This window comes from Phoca vitulina, unplaced genomic scaffold, assembly GCF_004348235.1.
Source record: "Phoca vitulina isolate PV1807 unplaced genomic scaffold, GSC_HSeal_1.0 scaffold1, whole genome shotgun sequence".
Lineage (NCBI taxonomy): Eukaryota > Metazoa > Chordata > Mammalia > Carnivora > Phocidae > Phoca > Phoca vitulina.
Window position 1 is genome coordinate 59,117,249 of NW_022589704.1, and position 23,836 is coordinate 59,141,084.

The 23,836-nt window shown below is 45.7% G+C and overlaps 1 protein-coding gene and 1 long non-coding RNA gene across 3 annotated transcripts in view; one reads left to right on the plus strand and one right to left on the minus strand.

The window, feature by feature from the left end:
• The window catches only part of PDK1 (pyruvate dehydrogenase kinase 1), a 28,622-nt gene extending 23,508 nt beyond the window's left edge, over nucleotides 1-5,114 (minus strand). The window contains exons 1-3 of the mRNA XM_032408049.1: nucleotides 4,801-5,114; nucleotides 2,847-2,988; nucleotides 7-78 (exon numbers count right to left, since the gene is read on the minus strand). Coding sequence (XP_032263940.1) covers nucleotides 7-78; nucleotides 2,847-2,988; nucleotides 4,801-5,002 — 416 coding nt within the window. The 5' untranslated portion in view covers nucleotides 5,003-5,114. The remainder of the gene's footprint in view (nucleotides 1-6; nucleotides 79-2,846; nucleotides 2,989-4,800) is intronic.
• LOC116634586 overlaps nucleotides 4,831-23,836 on the plus strand; it is an 81,039-nt gene continuing 62,033 nt past the window's right edge. Inside the window, exons 1-2 of one of the 2 annotated variants that reach the window (XR_004300002.1) lie at nucleotides 4,831-4,910; nucleotides 5,605-5,903. This is a non-coding gene — a long non-coding RNA (uncharacterized LOC116634586). Of the gene's footprint in view, nucleotides 4,911-5,285; nucleotides 5,904-23,836 lie in introns of those variants that run through there. The other variant, XR_004300001.1, reaches the window with a different exon arrangement.

Genomic DNA, 23,836 nt, shown 5'->3' on the forward strand with positions numbered 1-23,836 from the left:
ACTTACTCATAAATAGTTTTAGCATCTTCAGCACTTTTGTCTTTAAATTCAAGAAGTTCCTGAAGACTCTGGATATACCTAAAATGCAAATCAGTAGGGTAAATTTGTTCTTTTACATTTTGAAAGTTCAATATTGTGAAAATACTAAAACGGTATTCTTAATTTTAACATCTTTTAATTTTTAATTTAGAATAGTGCTACAAATTATGGTTGAAGTAGGATTTTTAGACCCATTCACATTTAAGCAAAGTGCCTGGGACAAAGTAGTAGAAGGTGCATTTTCTCCTAACAACATAGGTTAAATTTGATTTAAGGATTTCAAGATTTCGGGTGCCTGGGTGGCTCAGTTGGTTAAGCAGCTGCTTTCGGCTCAGGTCATGATCTCAGGGTCCTGGGATAGAACCAAACCCCCCCCCCCCCCCCCCCCCCCCGCCCAGTTTGCTTCTCCCTCTCCTTCTGCCCCTTCCCGCGCTTGTGCACACGCTGGTGCAGCGTGAACACGCTCTCTCTCTCTCAAATTAATAAATAAAATCTTTTAAAATAATAATTTTAAGATTTCCTTTTTTTTTTTTTAAGTTCTATACTCTAAGATAGATTTTCAGTTTCTTAAATTTACCACTATACAGTATAAATGCTGATTGTCATGAGAACTGAGTCTGTTACCATGAACTATGTGATCTGGGACGATGACTTAGCTTGTCTTAGTCTCAGTAAAATGTGGAGGCCCACCTATATCAGTCTATGAGTCTAACTTAAAACCTGAGCTTTAAAACCTTATACGCTGTATATATAGGCCTTGAGTGTTTAAAAAAAATTTTATTGCAATCTTTCAAAATTGGGAGATTTTACATTAAAAATCTAGACTTGTGGCTTTTCTTTAAATAAATACACAAAAATCAGATGATCTGGATAGTGTTTCTGCATTGGCAATGATCAGCTGGAGCTGAGGGTGGTTATCCTTTAGAAGCATGCACTCTCCAGGTTAATAGCTTATGTCCAGTCAACAAGTATTTGTTAAAAGCCTATAATTTACCACATAGTTCTTTTAAACAGAGCTGAACAAAAACAAAAGTCATGAAAATGTAGGTTTTTAATTTACCTAACAATTCAAGGTGGCAAATCACCTGTTAAAGACAGAGCAAAATGAGGAAAGCCAAATGACTTTGTCAAGGTCATGCTGCCAAGCACGATGGCAGTACAGGGCCAGAGGTGAAAACACTTCACTACTATTCAATGACCTTCCATAATACAGGGTCTTCTTTGGCTGCTCTGTTGGAACTTTATCTACAACTGTCTTTAGTAGGCATCCAGGGGCAATGAAAGTGTAAAAATCTGTAAATCCATATGTTGGTTTGGAAAGCTGTTCTTGACAAGCAGTGTGCCTCTCTGCAGTACAAAGCATTCCAAAGTCAAGTGATTCTGATACTTGCTTTAACCCTTACTTTTCACTGGCAAGAAAAACTATGCTCTTTATTCAAGAGAGAGTTGAGCACCTACAACATTTTAGGCACAGATCAGATTTCAAAATGCAGCATATTCTATTTTTAATGAAGAATTTTAAAAACAGGAATAAGCTTCCATAGAAAATTATATGTTCTCATTTATATTCCATCATAGTTCCTAAACAAATGCCTCTTCTTTAAACCACATTTATAATTGTCCCGTATTTGAACTAGATAGCAAGCATCTCATTATCACGTATTATAGCAATCATACACTTCTTTCGCTTTTTTTTTTAAATTGAAGTTCTATCAGTTTCTCCTACAAACTATGATACCTACAAAAAAAAGCTAAGATCTCCATGAATCATAACTGGGAAAAATCTTGCAGCTAATTTTTTTTTTCCATTTAAGACTGAACTCTGGTAGACTCTTTTGTTTGAAATGTATAGTGCTTAAGAGAATAATACTTGTAAGTTAATAACATTAACAAGAAAGGCTGTATTTAAGTGGCCACATATGCATGCACCTCCACTGTCATATTTCGGAAGAGATTATAGTTTCTTATATGATTCCACTAATTTCTAATTATTTTTAAATGGTAGAAAAAAGGGTGCCTGGATGGCTCAGTTGGTTAAGCAACTGCCTTTGGCTCGGGTCATGATCCCAGGGTCCTGGGATCGAGCCGCATCGGGCTCCCTGCTGGGTGGGAAGCCTGCTTCTCCCTCTCCCACTCCCCCTGCTTGTGTTCCCTCTTTCGCTGTCTGTCTGCCTCTCTCTCTCTCTGTCAATTAAATAAATAAAATCTTTTTTAAAAAAATAAAATAAATGGTAGAAAAAAGATTTTAACTTTTGTGTTTGATAAAGATATACTTCAATAAAATAAATTCAGTTTACTAAAAAAAATATATACACCCTTTAATACATTTTATCATTCTGACTATAGCATGGTATAGTAGAAAGAAACAAATCTGGGCTTGAATCCCAGCTCCACTATGAGTGGTACTGCCTTTGGCAAAAGACCTGTAGGTGCCTCAGTTTCCTAATCTGTAAAATGGAGATAATAATGCCTAATGGGCAGAGTTGTCGAGGGGATTAAAGGTAATATACATAAACCCCTAGCCATCAACACATGACAGATATTTTTTATTATAATATGACATCCTGCAGATTCAATAACACAAATCATAAAGTTAGTGTGTGTATTTCTGTGTAGTTCTGATTTTTTTTTTTTTCAAAGTCAAGGATTGGTAGAGTCCAGGATTCAGGGGACAAGCCTAGACATACCCATAAAAAGAGGAGGAATGCTCTGAATCCACTGAAGAGTTAAAAAAAAAAGTATTTGCTTTCACCTTAAGTCAAGCCTACAAGTCCACTGAAACTGCAAACACAAGATGGGAATCTTACCAGCTTTGTACCAATTGAACTGATGGAGTCCTGAGAAGATTATCTGGAAGAAGACTTATTTCTTTCATTATATTTGCCAATCTAACAGGCAGCTCTTGCCGCAGAAACATAAATGAGGTCTTTTCACAAGCATTCATAGATCCTAAAACCAAACAGGGTGGGAACAGCAATAAGTAGAGGCCATAAGGCAGTAGAAGCCAAGTGGCAGGGAGAAACACAGAGGGAGTTATTGGGCAACGTCAGAGCGGTAGCATCACCATAATGACAGGGAAAGAAAGAGGAGGCAAAGGACAAGATAACCCACTCAATTGGGTTGTGAGGCATCCTAAATGACCTGCTAATTCCTGACATTCCAATTGCTTTGTAGAGTGATGAAGATACTTTCCTGTCTCCATCATCCGTACGGGATCATCTCAGAACCAAGGCAACCTGAGCAAGTCTGAGCAAGGTGTGGAGTCTAATGAACAGTAGGATGACCAAAGCCTATCCTATGTAACCAGTTGCTGCTATTATTTAGAAAATCTGCTTCCTAACTCCAGGTTTATAAGAAATGAATACCTAAGATAAACAGAGTAGTGGTATATGCATGAGAACCATGATAAACAAGACTCAGTGTAGAGGAGGGCTTTCAGGTAACAGAAAGCAAAAAATACCAATACCTGTTCAGCAACCATCTTCAAGCTTTGAACCCCTGCACCCCCATCCCCCTGGTTTTTCAATTGTCTGATTCCTGGAAAGCAGCCTGCTCTTCTTCCACTCCTATCAAGATGCTAGGCAGAACATTTGTAGAATGGCCTTTGGCAAGCAGTTCCATTTAAAGTTAAACTAAAAAGTCATGTTATTTCAGCAATGCGTTTTAAACTCACGAATTTAATCTTGCTGCTTTAGCAAGAGGCAACCTTAGCAATAACTAGATTGTCCATAGCAGGAATGGCCGAATTAAAGGAAAGCATTTCTTGAGAAAGTTTAATAGGATACTGTGAACAAGCCCAAATTCACCCCTTAATCACACTACAGTCATTTTAAGGTACAAACAAAAACGAGGGCTGTGTGCCAAAAAAATTTTGCCACTGTACACCACAATTTTAAGATAAACCTTCCGGCTATGCTGATATCTTTCGAGCCCACTAATGATCCATTATTGACTTAACAGTCAGTACTCACAATGCAGAAGATAATTTTTTCTACTGAAATTATACGACTATATTAGTTTTCCCTTTCCCCCTCAACACCCCCATAAGAGAAGTCAAAAAGTCTAACTTTTCAATTTCTCTGCAATCTGTTGCATCCTTTCTAGAGAAAACCAGGAAGCGTCCACCAGAGGAAGAGGAAAGTGGACAGGGTGCAATCTGGCAATCCCCACAGCACTTGTGTTCACGCACTTCACATGTGCTCAAGACTATGCTGATGATGAAATGAATGTGCTGTTGGTGGAAACACTATTAGGCAAGCGGCAAGGAAAACATTCTATGAAAACACTCGGGCCAGTTATAAGCTGCTTCTCCTATCATCATGTCAACTTTATGCAATCATCATATACAAACTGAGCATTTATCATCACTCTGAAGAATCGGAACACGACTCCCGGAGGTGTGCACACACTTGCCTCTAGCTGGAGCTCGGCTCTTTGGAAGGGACCTGGCAGAGAGCATGGTTCTGCACACGTGCGCTGAAAGGCGGGAGGTCATTCCGCCCGCGGCCCTCCCTGTTTGTTTTTCAACAACACACAGTGAAAAGGCACACGCCCCCGGCCCGCCTGCGCCAGCACCTGAGCTAGAGGATCTGCCCGCAAGGAGGAAGGAAGCACCTAAAGCGCTGGGGGAGGAGACGTTAAGGAAGAGGGGTGCGCCGGCGGTGAGAGGGGGCCAGCGCGGGCCGGGCCCGGCCCGGGTCAGGGGCCGCATTTCCCCGCGCAGGGCCGCGCACAAAGGCCCGAGGCCCGGGCCGCACTCACCGAAGTCCAGGAACTGCTTCATGGAAAGCGGGGACGGCGAGAAGCGCGCGTAGAAGTCCACCTGGCCCGGAACGCCGCTCTCGGGCGCCGGCCTGGAGCCCGAGTCGGAGGTGAGGCTGCGGCTGCCGCCGGGGCTAGCCGCGCGCAGCCCAGAGCCCGGGCCGGCCGAGGCGGCTCCGCGCAGCAGCCGCGCCAGCCTCATGCCGAGCCCCGCTGGAGGAGCCGGAGCCGCGGCCGCTCGCCGCTCCGCGCCTCGGCCGGGCGGTACGTGAGGGACGTGGCGACCCTCAGGGGCGGGGAGCGGCTGTCACCGCCACGGCCACCGCCCCCCTCGCCGGAGCCCGGCCCCCTGCGCCGCTGGGCGGGACCCAGAGAGGGAGGCGGGGAGAGAGGCGGGAGCGTGCGCGGGGTCCGCCCCTGTGCCAAAGCCCAGCCTCCCGCGCGCCGGGGCGGGGCGGGAGAGCGAGGGGGCGGGTAGTGTGTGCGCAGGTCTGCGGGCGGAAAACCGCGGGAGCCGGGGCCGGCCGGGTGTCCGCAGTCCCGGGCCCGTGTCGCGGCGCAGCTGCGAAGCCCGCCGGTTGTGGCGGCGCCGGGGATGCTAAGCCGCGCTCGCCCTGTGGTGCGCCCCCTTCCCATGCTCTTTCAGAGCGAACCACACCTTCCTGCTTTCTGTGCCTCCTCCCCAGCCTCAGCCAAAAAGGGTTAAGGACTGGGCCGCGCTCCGCTTCCCACAACGGTGTGCTGCTGCGAGTCCGAGTGCGTTCCAGAAACTCTCCACGGTGATGCAAGCCCCATATTTTACAGGTGAAGAAGCCAAGACCCAGAGACCTTCAAGATCTGACCCTCGCCAAGCAGTGGTACAGAAATGCGAATGAACATGGGGGAGTGTATCCCTAAATATTATCAGCGACTGCAGATCCAGAAGATGATTGGCAGGCAGCCCAACTTGAAGCTTTTTGTGCAGGCCTTCTAGGCATGGTCAGCAACGTACTTAAAGGGTCCCTCCTCTTGACTTCACCGTCTTCTCAGCCTCACAGTTTGGTTGTTCCATCATTTCCTCTTCTCCAATTTCCTCGACTTATGATGGGGTACTTCTGGATATGGTAAGTTGAAAATGCATTTAATAAACTTATCCAGCATCATGGCTTAACCTAGCCGACCTTAAGCGTGCTCAGAACATTTCCATTAGCCTACAGTTGGGCAAAATCCTCTAACACAAAGCCTATTTTATAATAACACATACTTTATTGAAGTACTGTCCTGAAAGTGAAAAACAGAATGGTTGTACATAGGTTGTTTACCCTGGCAACTGTAGGGCTGAGTTGGAGTCGCAGCTGCTGCTGCAAGCATCACAAAAGAATATTGTACCACATTTCAACTTGCTTGGGAAAAGATCAAAATTCAAGGTATGATTTCCACTGAATGGGTATCGCTTTTGCTCCACTGTAAAGTAGAAAAATCGTAAGTTGAACTATTGAAAATCGGAAACTGTCTGTAGTGAATACAAGACTAGACAATTTCTTATTTTGGTTTAATCCCATAGAGCTGCAAAGGCAGCAATCTTTGCTGAAAATCACCACTGCTGCCCCTTCTCTCCACTGCTACTTCCCCATATATCCATCCCCAGTGCTTTGGTATGTCTTAGATGCAACAAAATTACTTTTTCATGGGTAGTTTATCAATAAAATATGTATACGTGTATATCTCAGCAGTTACTGGTATAGAATAACAATTCATTTCTTCATGATGGTCAGGTCTTGGGTTGTACTGATAAGGAAAATCTGGGTCCCAAGATGGCCGACCGAGCCAGTGAGAGCATCCCAGTCCTTGCCCCGGGGCTCTTCCGGGTTTTTCTCCCTGCTCTGCTTTCTGCGCGCACCAATCCAGGTTCTTCTCCCTAACCCGCTTCGCGCACGTGCCAAAAGTGCCAAGTATGCGGAAGTAGAAGTGTATAAATTGCCCCTTTTGTTTGTGCTCGGGGCTCAGACGTTTGGAGACCACTCTCCTCTGAGCCCGCCAGCGTTAAATAAACCTCCGGTCTTCCAAGATCTCTGGGTGCCGCTTGGTTCTTCCGTCAGGCGAGCCAGTCCAGGTTCTGTAACATTTGGTTCCCTGACCGGGAAACCCAACCACGCTGGCCCATTGTTGCCACCAGTTTGGGCGCAACGGCGGGGCAGTGATGGAAGGAGGGATCGTAACGGAGAAGGCGCGCCCTGCCTAATTTTCGGCAGTCTCCTGCCCCGGTCGCCTCGGGCCGGCCCCGCTCCGCTGTTACTGCCGGACTCAAGGAGACTTGGCAGGTGAGGACCTGGTCCCAACATCGGATTCCGGTAAGGCCTGGGGCCCCAGGACCCAGACAGGCCCACCCCCATTGGGGTGGAAGGGGAGCCTGATCACCTCCCAGAGACCTCTTGGAGGTCTCACAGGTAGGGATTCCCAGGGAGGGAATGTAATAACTTCTGGAGTGTGAACGTGTGAGTGAATGTGCAGTCCAGCCCGGCTTGCTCAAGCTGACTGATTCTTTGACTCCACAGGCGGGCACCCTTATGGTCCCCAGAAGCCTATGGAGTCTGAGTGGGCCTGTCTGTGATTCCGTGGTGAACTGCATACGGTCTGTGGCAGCATCAGAATAGTTTCCGATCGTAAGTCACAACACTGAGACCGCTACGGCTAAGCCTCACTTAAGCTCCTTTAGGACACGGCCAGACGGGCATCTGATTGGTCTCCTCATCTCAGGAGGCATCCCCCCCCCCTTGTTTGTCTCTGTGCCACCGCACACGGGGACACCACCATGGGATCAGGGCAGAGTAAACCTACGGTTCTAGAGACCATGATCAAAAATTTCAAGATCTGGCCAAATTGCCTAAGCCCAGTCGTGTGTGAAATGCTTCAGAACACTTGATGAAGCAGAGCAACCAAAATTGAGATCATGAGACAGGCCTGGGGGTCTGGAATTTGCGCAGGGTCGGAGGACCTGGGAGTCAAGTCAGCCTTCTCTAACAAGGCAAGATCTCCAGCTGTTTAGGTTCTTTAGCTTCACAGAGCACCTTTCTCTGTCATCTCTGGGTGGTGGGAGGTTGGGGTGAGCATCCCCCAGGGATGGGACAGGTCTCAGGTAGGGAGAGGCAGGGGACACTGGCTCTTCTGGAGAGGACTGGGGCAAGGAAGTCGGGGGAGGAACCCTACTAAAATGAAAACAAAGAAGAGGTCAGATCAAAAACCAAGCTACTACACTGTTCAAAGGCAGATTCCGGTTGTCTGTCTGGGGTAGGGCTGACATTGGCGGTTTAAACAAGATACCCCAGGCCATACAGATCCTGCTGGTCCACTAGCCACACTGAACAGCAAGGCTTAGACATTGTTTCCAAACCTTCTTTATAAGAATCACCTGGGAGGACCTTGTTAAAAAGGCAACTATTTGGGGGATGGGGAAGCCAGGTGATGGGTATTACAGAGGGCATGTGTTGTGATGAGCACTGGGTGTAATACTATCCGGCCTATGCAAACCCACTGAATCAAAATGGGTGGGATGGGGGGAATATCCCAGAAGCTGTGTGTTTAAAAAGCAACCTCTGGGGACACCTAAGTGGCTCAGAAAAAAACTGTCAGACTCAGGATACCAAGCCTCATGAAAGAAGGCACAAATCTGCCAACTACAGGTCCAATACCTTGGTTTTCTCCTCACCCAAGGGAAAAGAGAACTAGGGCTAGAGAGGAAAAGGATCATCATCTCTCTGCCACAGCCCTGGACAAAAAGGGGCCTACGAGAATTCCTGGGGGCTGCAGGATTCTGCCACATCGGATCCCTGGGTTCTCAGCAATAGCAAGACCCCTTTATGATCTCTTAGGGGGACCAGATCAAGAACCCCCTGCCTGGACTGAAAAGGAAAAAATAGCGCTTGGGGTACTCACCCAGACTGTTGGACCCTGGCAACTGCTGGTTGCTTACCTGTCAAAGAAGCTGGACCCTGTGGCAGAAGGATGGCCACCATGCCTCAGGGCGCTGGCAGCCACAGTCCTACTCATCAAGGAAGTGGACAAACTTACCCTGGGGTAAGAACTTAACGTCGAGATCCCTCATGCAATTGTGTCCCTCATGAACACACAGGGACACTGCTTCCTTTCCAACTCTCGGCTGGCACAATACCAAGGGCTCCTCTGCGAAAACCCACAGGTCACCCTCAAAACAGTATGGACATTAACCTTTCTCCCCACGGAAGAGGGGGAACCAGACCATGACTGCTCCGAGGTGACTGATGAAGTCCACGTGAGCCGTCCAGATCTGTTGGATCAAGCCATAAAGAATCCAGAGCTCATGCTGTTCAGCGATGGCAGCAGTTACCTACAAGAGGGTGCCCAGAAAGCAGGTTATGCAGTAACCACAACCACTGAAGTCCTAGAAGCTAAGGCATTACCAGCTGGATGGTCAGCTCAATGGGCTGAATTATATGCCTTAGTCGGAGCCCTCACCCTCAGTGAAGGCAAGAGAGTCAACATCTATACTGACTCTTGGTACGCCTTTGCTACTGTACATATACATGGAGTCATCTACAAGGAAAGGGGCCTCCTAACCGCAGCAGGAAAAGCTATCAAGAACAAGGAGGAGATACTGAGACTCCTCGAAGCCATCTGGCTTCCAAAGGAAGTAGCAATCCTGCACTATAAGGGACACCAAAAAGGAGACAACCCCATAGCGCAGGGAAATCATCTGGCAGATGAGGCAGCCAAGACCGCAGCCAGTGAGGACATAGACAGAGCCCCTTCCCTCACCATGGTGCTAACACCCCCCAGAAGACATCCCTGCCCAGTTATGCTAAAAAGGAAAAGGAATGGGCCATGGCTGAGGGGGCCACCCTGACTGAAAAGGGATGGTGGATGATGCCAGATGGGCGCATCTTTGTTCCAACAGTAACTGGAGGGCATCTGGTCAAGGAACACCACTGACTCACTCATCTGGGAAAAACTGCATTAGAGGCCCTTCTTAAGAAGCACTACTACATCAGTCAGCTGCTAGCACTATGCTGAGCAATGAGTGAACGATGCATAACGTGCTAAAAATAATGCTCGGTCTGCACCACGGTCCCTGCCAGGTGTCCAGAGGATGGGAGCAATCCCCTTTGAAGATCTAGAGGTAGACTTCACAGATGTGCAGCCGAGCAGGGGGTTTAGATATCTCCTAGTAATAGTATGCACATACTCTGGGTCGGTTGAAGCCTTCCCGACCAGGACGGAGCAAAGCCAGGAAGTAGCTAAAGTCCTCTTGTGGGAGATCATGCCCCGGTTCAGCCTGCCATTAACAATCCATAGTGACAGTGGACCCGCATTTGTGACAGACATTGTACAGGTCTTGACCAAATCTCTCAACATCACCTGGAGACTCCATACCACTTACCAGCCCCAAAGTTCAGGGAAAAGGGTTTTCGGGAGACTATGGAGTCAGGATGAACCCCGGCAAGTTGAGAACCCTATGTGAATTGGAATGGCCCACCTTTGATGTTGGGTGGCCTTCAGAAGGGACGTTGGATGTCCCAATGATTCATCGAGTATGGCGAGTCGTAACAGGAGAACCAGGACACCCTGACCAGTTTCCGTACATTGACTCCTGGCTAGGAATTGCTCAGACCCTTCCCCCCTGGGTGCGAGTCACTTGCAATAGGCCGGGACAGGCCAAGGTCTTAATCGCCTCATCCAAGCGACCTAAAGAAAATCAGCAAAAGCCCCAATCTCCACAAATCTAGCCAACGAGAGACGCGGGAACCCAAGAGGCACGATGAAGATGGGACGGTCCAACCTGGCTGTTCCATGATGTATTATCAGTCCTTCTTCACCACCAACCTCCTCAGCTGGAAACATAACACCCCATCCTACTCTGAAAAACCACAGGCCATGGTAGACCTCATAGAATCCCTCTTCCAGATTAATCGGCCAACCTGGGAAGACTGCCAACAGTTACTCTGCACCCTATTTAACACAGAGGAAAGGAGAATAATGAAAGGTGCACGGCAGTACCTGGAAAAGCACACACCAGCGGGAGTCATCAGCCCTGCTGCCTGGGCTAATACAGCTGCACCCGAAGCGCGCCCAGCATGGGACTTCACCACAACCGAGGGACAGGCCCACATCCGCTGGTACCAGGAGGCCCTCCTCTGGGGAATCTGGGTAGGAGCCAAGAAACCCATGAACATGACTCAGGTATGCTTGGTCACTCAACAACCAGGGAAGTCCCCCGGGGACTACTATGAAAGACTATGTGAAGCTTATAGGATATAAAATCCATTTGACCCCGAGGTACAGGAAAGCCAACAGATGGTAAACACCTCCTTCGTGGCTCAGGCCGCCCCAGACATCAGAAAAAAAACTTCAGAAAGGGTTTTGCTGGGATGAACATCACCCAACTAATAGAGATTGCCAGTAAGGTCTGCACGAACAGGGAGGTCGCAGCCGAACGGGAAGCCGACAAAAAGTTGAAAAAGAAAGTCAGCCTCCTCGCCGCCACCCTGAAAGAAAAGGACAACATAAAGACGGGGAGACCCCAACCACCGAAAGGGGGGAAGCCCAGAACCCCCTTGGCAAGGGATCAGTGTGCCTACTGTAAAGAGAAAGGGCATTGGAAAAATGAATGCCCAGCTGCTACAAGGAAAAACCCCAAGACGAGGACCTCATAGGCCTTGCGGGAATGGACTCAGACTGAGGGGGACCCGGCTCTTTCCTCCTTGGCCCCCGTGAGTCCACGGTCACAATGAAGGTGGGGGGCCAACCAGTGACTTTTATGGTTGATACTGGGGCCGAGCACTCTGTTGTCACCTCCCCAGTGGCCCCTTTCAGCAAAAGGACTGCAACCATCTTTGGGGCCACTGGGACGCGGGCGATACAACAGCCCTTTTGCCAGACTTGCCAGTGTGAACTCGGGGGCCACAAGGTCCGACATGAATTCCTTTATCTGCCTGATTGCCCCATCCCTCTCCTGGGCCGAGACATACTCTCCAAGCTTAGGGCTCAGATAACCTTTGAGCCCACTGGACAGACTAGCCTCTGATTGAACCCAAGGCAAGAGGAGACCGGGTTTCTGAACAGTAGAGCGAATGACCAGCACCCTCAAGGGAACCTTAGCAAAATTTTGTCAGGAGACTAACTTACATGGCCAGATCTGCTACCCCTAGCTCTCCTGCGTGCTCACTGCACACCAGGGACATCAGGTTTCTCCCCATTCCCCGTGCTTGGGAAGCCTTCCAGGAAAGTTGCATCAGGTTGGAGATAAAGGGATAAAGGAGCAGCTTCAGGTCCTGGGGACCACCCTAAATAAATTATAAAAGTACACCTTTGAGAGGGCCCCAATCTCCTTAGGGTCTCAGGTACACTCCTTCCAGATGGGACTCAGTTTGGGTCAAAGATTGGAAGAAAGAAGAAAGAAGAAAGCTTATCATTCAGACGAGGAGCCGCGCCAGTGGAGAGTCCAGCCAGACTTCACGAACCCACTCCGGCTTCACCTTCGACAAGATCCCACCGACTGATGGACACCTGCTCACCGTAGTCCCTGGCTGTCATCGGCGTGATTTCCTTCATCTTGGGAGTCGGACTCTACACTGTTGCCCCTCCTGACTGGACTTTCCCCCAGAGGCTTCTACCTAAGGTCATAGATCCCACTTTTACTGGCCGTCTGCTGTCTACTCCTGAGCGCATTTCACCATGGTTTTCCTGGCCCCAGTCAGTCCTGGTCTTCTGCTACCTGGTGTGCTCTTAAGTTTATGATTAAGTCCGTGTTTGCCCCAAGCCTTGTAGTCAACCCTCAGAGTCAAACAGAATGATGCCCTCTAAACCAGGTGTTTAAAGGGGCATCAAAGGGGGGAATGATAAGGAAAATCTGTGTCCTGAGATGGCCGACCGAGCCAGCGAGAGAGTCCCAGCCCTTGCCCCGGGGCTCTTCCGGGTTCTTCTCCCTGCTCTGCTTTCTGCGCGCACCAATCCGGGTTCTTCTCCCTGCCCCACTTTGCGCACGCGCCAAAACTGCCAAGTATGTGGAAGTAGAAGTGTATAAATTGCCCCCTATGTTTGTGCTCAGGGCTCAGACCTTTGGAGACCACCCTCCTCTGAGCCCACTGGCATTAAATAAACCTCCTATCCTCCAAGATCTGCGAGTGCTGCTTGGTTCTTCCGTCGGGCGATCCAGTCCAGGTTCCGTAACAGTATAAAAATATGATATGTATAAAGAATGAGATATAACAGTCTCTTTTTAGAGTATACTAGTCCCACAAGGTTAGCTTGAAGGAGAACAGTGACCACCTGGAAACAGGTGTAGGTAGTTGAGGGGATGGGGTGGAAACAGCCCCTGAAAATGGTGCCTCTAACAGTTTTTTCAGGTATCTGTTGATATGGTCGTTGTTACAACTTTGGTGAAAATACCTTAGAGGAAGCAGTATGAACATAAGACCATGAGATATGGAGAGAAAGTAAGGGTGGTATCTCCTTTATATGTTTGCTGTTCCACCAGCCATACTCTGTACCCTTCAAATTTGGCCTTCCCTCATCCATTCTGTGAGTGTTTGTTGAATGCCTACTGTAGGTACCAGGTAATGTTCTGGGTGGCTGGGAATAAAGCCACATGCAATTCAGACAGGATCCCATATTCAGATATGCCTGCTCTTAGAAAGCATATACTATAGGGCCCGACATGGTAGAAAAATTTTATACCATATCTTCAAAATATTAGAGTGCCTGCTCCATGAAAGAATTATTAGATTTGTTCTGAGTGGCTGAGACAGCCGATGGGAGACTTAGGGGTAGAGACTCTAGGGAAACAGATCTGACTCACACATGGAAAAACTTTGGATGGTTATCTCCATTTGACTATGAACTGGCAGCCTTAGAGTGCCAGGGGGTTCTTGTCAGTTACCATTAGCATCTAGAGCAGTTTTGTAATGACACTGCAGGGAAGATTATAGGAAAGCAGTATGGTGTAATAAAAAGAGCCTAGCGTCTGGTTTCAAATCCAGGCCCTGCCATATACTAGGTCTGTAGCCTTGAGTGAGTTACTTAAACTCTCCGAGCTTCAGCCTCCTTACCTATAAAGGGGGAATAATACTGTCTCCCTGAGTGAGTGTGATATACATGGTATAGCTATCTGTGTTAGCACGATGCCCAGGACGTACGAGACCCTCAGTAAATGGCATCTATTTTTTTTTTATCGTTGTTGTGTTTTTGTTTTTTGTTTTATTTCCTTATTAGGATTTTATCAGAACCACTCATACACGTTTTGCCTAAAACCAACTTTACCAAAGGTTTGGGATAAAACAATTTAAAGTTAAATATTAGCCATCCTTAAAATAGTCTCTCAACCATTTCTACAACTCTGCTCCAGCCTCCTGTTTGGTTGTTTTCCTCCTCCTCCCTTCTAGACCATTCCCTGAGCTCCAAAATCTTAACTAGTACACACAGTATTATTCAGCTCCTTTGACCCCTGTTTGCAGCTCTGCTGCTTTCCACCTGAGCATGTCAAGGTGCTCAGCTGAACAGTAACTTCTCTAGAAGTACCAAGAAAGGCCCAGCAAAAACCTTGAGGTTTATTTTAGCAACTTCATTCTCCCAGAAACCAATCCAACTATGTGGTTTTAAAAAAAGATTTTATTTATTTATTTATTTGAAGGAGAGAGTGAGAGTGAGCACGAGCCGGGAGGGCGGGGAGGGGGGGCGGGAAGCAGAGGGTGAGGGACAAGCAGACTAGGCCCTGAGCCCAAGCCTGACATAGAGTTAGATCTCATGACCCTGAGATCATGACCTGAGCTGAAACCAAGAGCCGGACGCCCAACTGACTGAGCCACTCAGACACCCCCCAATCCAACTGTTTAATGTTTTTTCTTTTCTCCAAAGTGATGTAGGAAAGACGTTAGGGTTCAAAGCTGACGGCCAAGAAAAAATTCTTGAGACATCTTTGATGCAAAAAGGTGGTTTTATCAAAGCACAGACACAGGACCTGTGGGCAGAACAAGTTGCACTGGGGTCATGAGGAGTGATCCATTATATACTTTCAAGTTGGGAGGGGGTTAGGGATAGTGTAAGCCTTCCAGGTATTTTGGAAACAAGGTTTCCAGGATCCTGAGGGGGCTAGCTATTGTTGGGAAAGGTCATTATTACTGTTTAGTAGAAATTCAGTCATGAGACCCTTCAGATGTATATCAGTGGGTCATATGCTTGGGGGATGATTGCCAACATGTATCTTGGGGGGTAGAGATAAAGGAAGTTTCCAAAAGAATTTTTATATGTTACAGTCTTACAAGTCCTGGGGGTTGGGCTAAGATTGCCTTTTGCCCTTAGCAAAGTATCAACATCGAGGCAGTTGAGTTCCTAGAGGAATGTCACTCTGCCCACCTCAAAGACCCGGCAATGGGCTGCAGGTAGTAAGGAAATTCAATAATTTTTCTTCTGCCTTTGTTTACCACATCAAAAATACATTCACCAAATATATACGCAGAGAAAAAGTATGTGAAAACACATAAAAAATGGTATCAACATTTTGCTTTTTGGTCAAAGGCTTTGTGTCCAGAAGCTGGAGAGAATATTAGATTTTTTTTCAGGTATCTGTTAACATGATGGTTGTTAAGACTGTAGTAAAAATATCTTAGAGGAAGCAGTTGTAGGGAAGGAAAAAATTGCCTTCCCTGTCAGGTTTTTCCAGCTGCTTTAGGAATTAAATTGACGTGAGACAGATTAACAGAAGTAAAACCCAAGATTTATTGTGTGCACATGGAGACCCAATAATGAAAGTGACACCCAAAGAAATCACCAAGGCTGGCAGGTTTTATACGTTTTAGACAGAGAATAAATTTAAGAGGAATTGACAGGCTAAAGAAAACAGATGTTTGGGAACTTTCATTAGTAAGGAATTCTAAGAATTTGGGCTGAGGTTGTAGATTAGTAAAAAGGAACAAGGTTTGTTTCTACAACTTTAAAGTCTCTGATGATAAGGATATCTTTTTACTTCTTAGTACAGGGAAGGTACCTTTCACCAAGAGGACTTACTTCCTGCCTTCAGGGGGTATAGGGGAAGGTCCATCCTTGTCCTGGCTGTTTCCCAAGTAGCTTCAATTCAAAATAACCAATATGCCATTGTGGCATATTTTAGGGTGGCCTGCCCCGGGCCCCTCCAGTTCCCTCTGAAACTTCCCTGGAAGTTTCACATAGGAAAAGCTGAGCTGGTGACTATGGAGAGAGACACTGAGTTAGTAAATGAGTGGTAAGAGATCTGCAAAGAGAAAAAGGAACATAGATTAGAATGAGGACAAACAGAAGAACAATTCAGAGTCCATTCCCCCACACCCCATTAAACTAGCCCCCAGCCCCAGAGATAGATCAGTCCAATAAAATGTCCGTGCTTCATTTACCTGCTGAAAATATTAATCCTTTCTTTCAACAGATTGAAGTTAGGTATTACTTGTCCCATTTGGTTTCCACGGAAGCAACATTTTTTCACCAGTGACTGCCTAAGTTCCCCCTTTCCTGCCGTTGTATATTGGGCATGACAATTTCTGAGTACCATAGAGGCTAAGCTGTTAACTTCTGATTGGAGTAGTTTCAAAGTTTGTGTAGTGGTATTGAACTCTCATTCCACTACATAGGGAGACTTAGGATTGCCTTTTCTAATTCATAATCTCCAAGATTTGGGAATAAAAACCCTAAATGCTGAAAAGAAGGCAGACTTGAGATGTACAAGCAGAATTTCTATGATTTTTCAACATGCATATTTATGTGGCATAATTTTTACGAACAAAAGAGCCCAAGTTTGCACGTTGGCATTTAGGGTGGAGTGTTTAGTGACAGAAGGAGCCAGGTATGAGTCCACATTGTCCTGGACATTTAGGTGGGAACCCTTTATACACTTTGTTGCCACATAAAATTAAAAGAGGGGTATGTTTACAGACAAGGTTAGGTTGAAACCTGTAATTTTTAAAGCCTGGAGCATTCCATGACCTTTGCCGTTGATAATGTTAACGTCCATACATCTCTATTTTTCATGCGATCCTATCAGACTGTGAGAACAGAACAGGTTGTAAGGTATCTGATGTAGGTCTGTAGTTTGGTTCTGGCAGCTACAAAGCTTACTTTTGTCACCCAGCCAAGGAAATCTGCAATTTCAATCCACCCACATATAGTTCGTGGTATTGGGCAGTCTAACGAGAGAGGCAACCAAGCTACCGCCTCTTTTACAAGGCTCATATGTAAACCACTGGGTGATTTGGCAAACTTTTATGCTAGGGTTATTTTTAATCTCCTTGCCAAGTTTGAAAATGCCATTTTCAGCATCAAACCAGAGAGTTTGGTTGTAATACAAGCTGGGTGTATCACCCAGGAGAAGTCCAGTGGGTCTGTGTTCAGTGTAAAGGGAAAGATCTTCAGCTGTTGTTTCAACCTTCACAAGGGATAGTCCTTGAGCTTCTGTAGAGATTTTTGAGGCCCACGTAACTCACTAGGGAAAAAGGCAAAGTGACTTTCTTCTGATCATGGATATCACACCTTGTTGTTTACCCTTCGCCCATGCTCAGTCTCTCAGGTGTTTACATCGGCAGGGACAAAGACCAGTTCCAGTTGTTTTCTGCATTATCTAGTTGTTGACATAGTCAACAGTCAGACTGATTAATGTTTGGTAAACTGGCATAAGTGGGTGTTTGGTCTGCAACCAACTTGTTGAAAAAGAGTTAGTAAGAAGACATGGGTTGGAGAAGAGCCCACAGTGGAAACTTAGAGCGGGGAAGTAGGATAGATAGAGACAAGCATTCTCTAGAAGTCTGCCTTTTATTAAATGATGTATAAATGTGGAAAAAGTATTAAAAAGAAAGGTGTTTTGTTTTAATATCATGGGATCTTTTTAAAAAGGAAGGGTAGGTTAGGGGTGCCTGGGTGGCTCAGTTGGTTAAGCATCTGCCTTCGGCTCAGGTCATGATCCTGGGGTCCTGGGATCGAGCCCCGTGTCGGGCTCCCTGCTCAGTGGGATGTCTGCTTCTCCCTCTCCTTCCTGCTCATGTTCTCTTGCTATCTCTGTCACGCTGTCTGTCTCTCAAATAAATAAATAAAATATTAAAAAAAGGAAGGGTAGGTGAAAGAGAGTTTTCTTGGGAGAAGCTGTCTATGTCATGGTGCCCTCTGCTTCTGAGGCCTGGGACTGGGCCCTACAAATCCTTATTTTCAGGGCATCTATAGGGGTCATCTCCCAGTTGTCTTGTGAGTGATGATCTGGGTCTATTTTAGTGTGCCTTGCTTGAATCCCAGGAGGATTTCTTTTCTATTTTGATGGCAGTGTAGGTGGTCATAGCACCTCGTAAGCTCCTTTTAGGCAGGGCTACAGTGCATTTTCTTTTCTAAAGACTTTGATATATGTCCAGCCTCCAGGTCGGAAGGGGTGGCTCATCAGTTGGTGGAGGCCGTGGCTCTTCTACCTGTTGGTGATATGCTTCAAGTATAGTAGTTCTTGTATATAGTTAGTCATAGCATCAAATTGTTCACTTAATCCACAAATGAAAGGTTTAGAGATACCAGTAGGCATTGGATGACCAAACACTTTTTTAAAAGAGATCAATCCATGTCTCCCATTTGGAATATTCTGGATCTTAATAAGAGCCAAGTGCAGTGCTTCTGGCCGCTGAAGTCCGTTTCTTAACAGATCTTTTCTAAGGTCCTTTTTAGGTCTAGATTTTGATGTTCCATTTGCCCTGATGATTGAAGTTGATATGCAGTGTGAAATTGTAATGAGTGCCCCAGAGTTTTTGCAAGCAGGTTGTTTATCTCAGCTGTAAAATGAGTTGCTTGGTCCAACTCAACCCATAAATGAATGTCAAAGTGAGGAATAATCTCAGCTATTAATTTCTTTACCACTGTTGCAACATTAGCACATCTGGTCAGATAGCATTCAGTCCATTCACTAAACAGGCAGATGGTAGTCAGACAGGGAGAATAGCTCAAGGCTGTGGGCAAGTCTATAAAATCCATTTGAAGTGCCACAAAGGGCAATGTGGGCCTAGAAGAACTTCTTGGGGGTATGCTGATTCGGTAAGATTACAAGGAGTAAGTACACTGCGAAATAATTTGGTCAGAAATTTTGTGGATGCCAGGGCAGAACCAGTTGTCTTTTAGTACCTTAATTATTCTGTTTGCACATGTTAACCTTGAAAATAAACTGCAAGTTATTTTACCAGTAAAAATGGGTTTATATGGGAATAGCAGAGAATTGTAGTTTGGGACAAGTAGTTTATGGCAAAACTGTAGGCAGGTCTGCAGAGCAAAGGAGAGGAGTGCTCTTTTATAGAGGAAAGGGGAAGTTGGGAAGGCTGTTACAAACAAAAAGTCCATTGGGGTAAACTGGGAGTTTGAAGTATAGTGGCTTTTCATTGGCTGATTTGTGACTGTCTCTCATTAGCTGAGCTGCTGGGATAGTAAAGTAGTTTTGACTTGCAAGGTAGTCTCTTCCTGTTGGGTCTGCAATTGAAAAGGAGTGGTAGAGTGTGAGAGCTGCCCCCCCTCCCCCAAACAAACCTCCCAACTCCATTCTAGTGAGGTTTTCCTTCATTAATTTTCACACATGTGTCCCATTTGGTGGGAGATAAGTGCTAGCCAAAAGGTTAAAAGTAAAGGGGCTACGAAAGAATCCATCTGGTAATCATTTGCACCCTTTTGTATCCAATTATCTTTTTCAGGTTGGAGGGCATTTGCCTGATAATTAATAATATCAGTCCGGGATAAAGGTAGGGTTAAAAATTGGGTGGACTGAGGATAAGGGGGGTGGTCTGTTTAGGGCTGCATGTTTAGCAGCTCTGTTAGCCCTGTGGTTTCCTAAAGATATAATATCAATTCCCTTAGTATCAACTGAGTAGTGAATAATGGTAATTTTAGAAGAGAGGTGAATAGCTTTTAATAGGTTAGCGATTATGAGCCCATTAGCAATGGGAATCTCCACCAAAGGTAAGAATCCATGAGATTTCCCAATTGTGCCAACAGCATGGCAGACTCCAGAATCTCTGTCAATAGTAGCAGTTCTCCCCTCCCACCAGTGTGTGAGCTCTACTAGTCAGAGCTATGAGTTCAGCCACTTGGGCTATTTCACAGTGAGCAAAGAATATGCCTCCATTGGTTTGTGTGGGAAAATTGTGGCACACCCAGTTACTGTGTTTCCCTGGAAATTTTGTTTGCAGGAGCCATCACAAAAGTAAGTCTGGATTGTCTGGCGGGATGTCCGAGAGATCCTCTTGTGGTTTTGAGATCATACTTAGAATTGTAAGGCAACTGCGGGGAATGGAGTGGGGCTCTCCATTATCAGAGGGGGAGTAAGGTAGCTGGATTTAAAGTTTTTCAACGATATAAGATGACAGGTTAGTCAAAAGAGCTTATTCGTAAGTGGTTTGTCATTGTGTAGAGAGCTGCTGTGTCTGATGAACTTGTAAGGGCGCAGGCACAGCATGGGAGCACACGGGAACAGAGGAGCCTAACGGAAGAGTACTGGCCTTGTCCATCGAGGTGATGCTGCATGTACGTATGGGGCACACCTGATGCCACACGGTCTAACTGGCATGGGAAGTACGCTGTCGGCCGTACAGGGGGGGCAGAAGGTTGTCCTCGCATGCCTGCAGCGAAGCCATTATTTTCATGGCAGTATGGATGGAAGGGCTTGTCAAAATTGGGTAAGCGAGGAGTGTGGACAGAGGTCATTTTAAGACTTCAAAAGAGGTTAATGCCTCTGAAGACCAGAAAAATAGGCTATGGGGTGATATCTGAGAAAAGAGCATGCAAAGTTCTAACAAAAACTGCAGAATTGGGAATCTGTTGGTGGCAGTAGTGAGCTGCCCCTAAAAATGGACTTTAACTGTTTTGGGGAGAGGGCTGGACAAAAGAGACTCAAGGCATTTTGGAGTGAGCTTTTGAATGCCCTGAGATATCTCATGTCCTAAATAGATAACAGTTGCATGTACCCACTGATGTTTAGATTTAGAGGTTTTATGGCTTTGTTCAGCTACTGCCTTTAAGTGAATGAGGGAGTTATAAAAGCTCCCTACTCAGTTTGATTAGAGTAAAAGGTCATCAACATACCGCACTAGGGTGGAAGCTTGGGTGAGGGTTAGAGTCCAGGCTGGCTTGAAGGACTTGGGGAAATATTGAGAGAGACTCATAGTAGCCTTGTGGACTATGAGTCCATGACAGTTGTCTCCCTTTAAATGGAAATGCAAAAAGAAATTGCAAGTCTGGGTGGGATTGAAAAGAAAGCTGAGGAAGGTGCCAAGGAATCACAAAAGAGTTTATTTTTGTCCCTTAGGTCCTTTACAAATCAATAAATTTGGTTTCCCTCTGAGTCAACCTTTGCCTTCTTTCTTTACTGGCAAGATTGAGGTGTTATAGGGTGAGGTAATAAAGACAAGGACATCCTGTTTTAAGAGAGGGCCTATTATGTCTGAGTGGCTCTTGATTTCCACTTAGGTCATGATCTCGGGGCAATGGGATCAAACCCCACATCAGGCTCAACGCCCAGGGCAGACTCTGCTTGAGATTCTCTCTCCCTCTGCCCCCCCCCCCCCACCTCGTGTGCATGCACTCGCTCTCTCTCAAATAAATAAATAAATTAAAAAAAAAAAAGAGAGAGGGCCTATTATAGGGTTAATTCCTTGCTCTGGTTTCTGGAGAAGACAGTTTTGAGCTACTGATTGAAATGGTTTATTCCTTTTCCAAGAAATGGAAAAGGGCTCTGCACTTCATGACAGTTCAACTTCATTTGCATGTATAGCCCAAAGACAAATTGGACATCTTTTAAAGATTCATCCTCTTCTGAGGAATTTAGAATAAGATGAGTTTCCATTAAAGAAAGTAGGAAACTTGGGATTTGGTCTAATGGTAAAAAAATAAATAAAATTTTTTAAAAATGCCTTTCTCACGGAGATGTATAGTGGCATTAAATTAACAGAATTCTCTACCAAGGTTTGCCAGTGAACAGCTAGAAACAAGGAAGGTGTGATGAGTGTGAAAAGGGCCTAAGGGTCTTGGGGTGGGCTAAGACTCTCACAGCCTGAATAGAATCAGAGGTGGTAAGTAGAGAGAAATCTGAACAGATGGTCGCACCAGTATCAGTTAAGAGATCCAGTTTCTGGTTGTCTATTTTAAGTTTTATGGTAGATCTGGGGTGCTACTGAGGATCGGCTGACCCTGTCAGTTAAGGGAGAATTGTCCCTCATGAGAAATAGGAATTTTCTGAGGGTTGTGGGGTTTAGGAGAATTGCGTGTTAAGCCCTCCTTTTTCTTAGGTGCAGGACATTTTCTCTTCCAATATCTGCTTTTGTTTCTTGCAATATCAGCAATCGTTTAGAGGCAAATAGGGAGATTTCTGAGTGGGCTGAGTTATTCTCAGTGTCATCCTTCACCTTTCCAAAGATTCAAGTTGCAAAGCAAGAACTATTGCTTTTGGTTCCTTGTTTTCCCTGCTTTCCTGCAAACTATTTTCAAAGAACTGGGTGGGTGCCTCCATTCTTAGACTTGGAAGTTGCCCCACCCAACTGACCACATTCTTGTGGATTTGTTTTTTTCATATTGGGAGGAAATTTCCCGTTACAGCAGAGATTAGATTTCTATGTTCTGAGGCTTCTGGAATGAATGCAGTGTGCCTTTGAAAAGGTTGTATAAAATGTTCAACAAAGGCTTTTTGGTGTTCCCCTCCTTTCTGAGTGCATATTTCAACCTTAGACCAATTTATTTGGGGAGTGAAGTCCTCCAGTATCGCTCTATTGACCCTTGAATATCAGCCTCTAGCTGAGCCATCTCCTGGTCATTCATAGGAGGGCTGGGGAGAGGCTCTGGCCATCTGTTTCCCTTGTCAGGTGACTTTTCTCCAGGGAGCCATCTGGCCTGTCTGAAAACTACCTGATAATCACAGGCTGGAAGAACTCCCCTTGGTAGCCAGTCAAGGTCTCTGTGAATGAGGTGAGGTTGTGCGTAGTTACTAGTCTTTGTAATTCCTCTCTAAGTTTGTTAGGATTCTCTAAGAAGAGAGGTGAAGGAGCTTTACGATGTAAAAGGTCTGTTACTGTCCAGGGGACATGAATTCTTTGCAGTGGAGGTCTGTAGACATTGCATAGGAATGCTTGAAGCTGGCAGAGCTTGATTACAAAGCCTTGGAAAATATGAGGAATTTTAAGGTACAGGAAATTGAGCTTTGTTGGACTTCCCAGGTGTTCCTGCTAGATTTACTCCCTGAGGTTCAGCATTTACTCAAGTAACGTGTGTTCCCTGGGCCTAGAGATAAGGCCAATGTGCTCTCTGTAAACCTTGCAAAGAAAGAAGTTAAGATAGGCAGCTGGTTGTTTAAGGGTTCTTCTTGGGGAAGCTAAAGTTCTAGGATTTAAGGAAATCGGCTGAGGAGATGGCACTGGGTTGTGAAGGGAAGTGTCTAGACCATGGGCCCAGAGATCCAAAAGATCTTCTAGAAGGTCAGTGATAGGGATTGGGGGCTAAAAGAGGGGTATAAGAAGGAGGATTTATGTCAGATTTGGTTTCTAATTCTTGTTTTAAATCTGACTTTGGTTCTTTAATTTTATTAAGGGATTCTCCAAGGTTATCTGCTATACTTTTTCATGTTTTCCTTTCAATTTGATACTCCCATAAACAATAAGGCAGCTGCTTGGAATGAGAGCTTTCCAAAAAAACAAAAAAACAAAACAAAAAACAATTCAAATATAGAAGTTTTTCCAATTCAAAAGATCTGTCGTTTGGCCATTGACATGTGGGATCACCATGAATCTATTTATTCCAATAGTAAATATATAGAAGAACCTGAAGGCAGCTTTACAGGCTTAGAATAAATCTTTACCATGGATGTAAGAGGTGAACCTGAAGAGGACATAGATGATGCAACAACCCCCGACCCAAAGTTTACTCCCAAAAATAATCCAAGAACGCAAAAACTTTGTTGCACAGGTGGTAAGAATGATGTGGTGTGTACGGTGTCTCTGGTCTCCCACAAATGGGAGACATATCTAGTCACAGACCCACTTATCAGTGACACCAGGCAAGCACTACT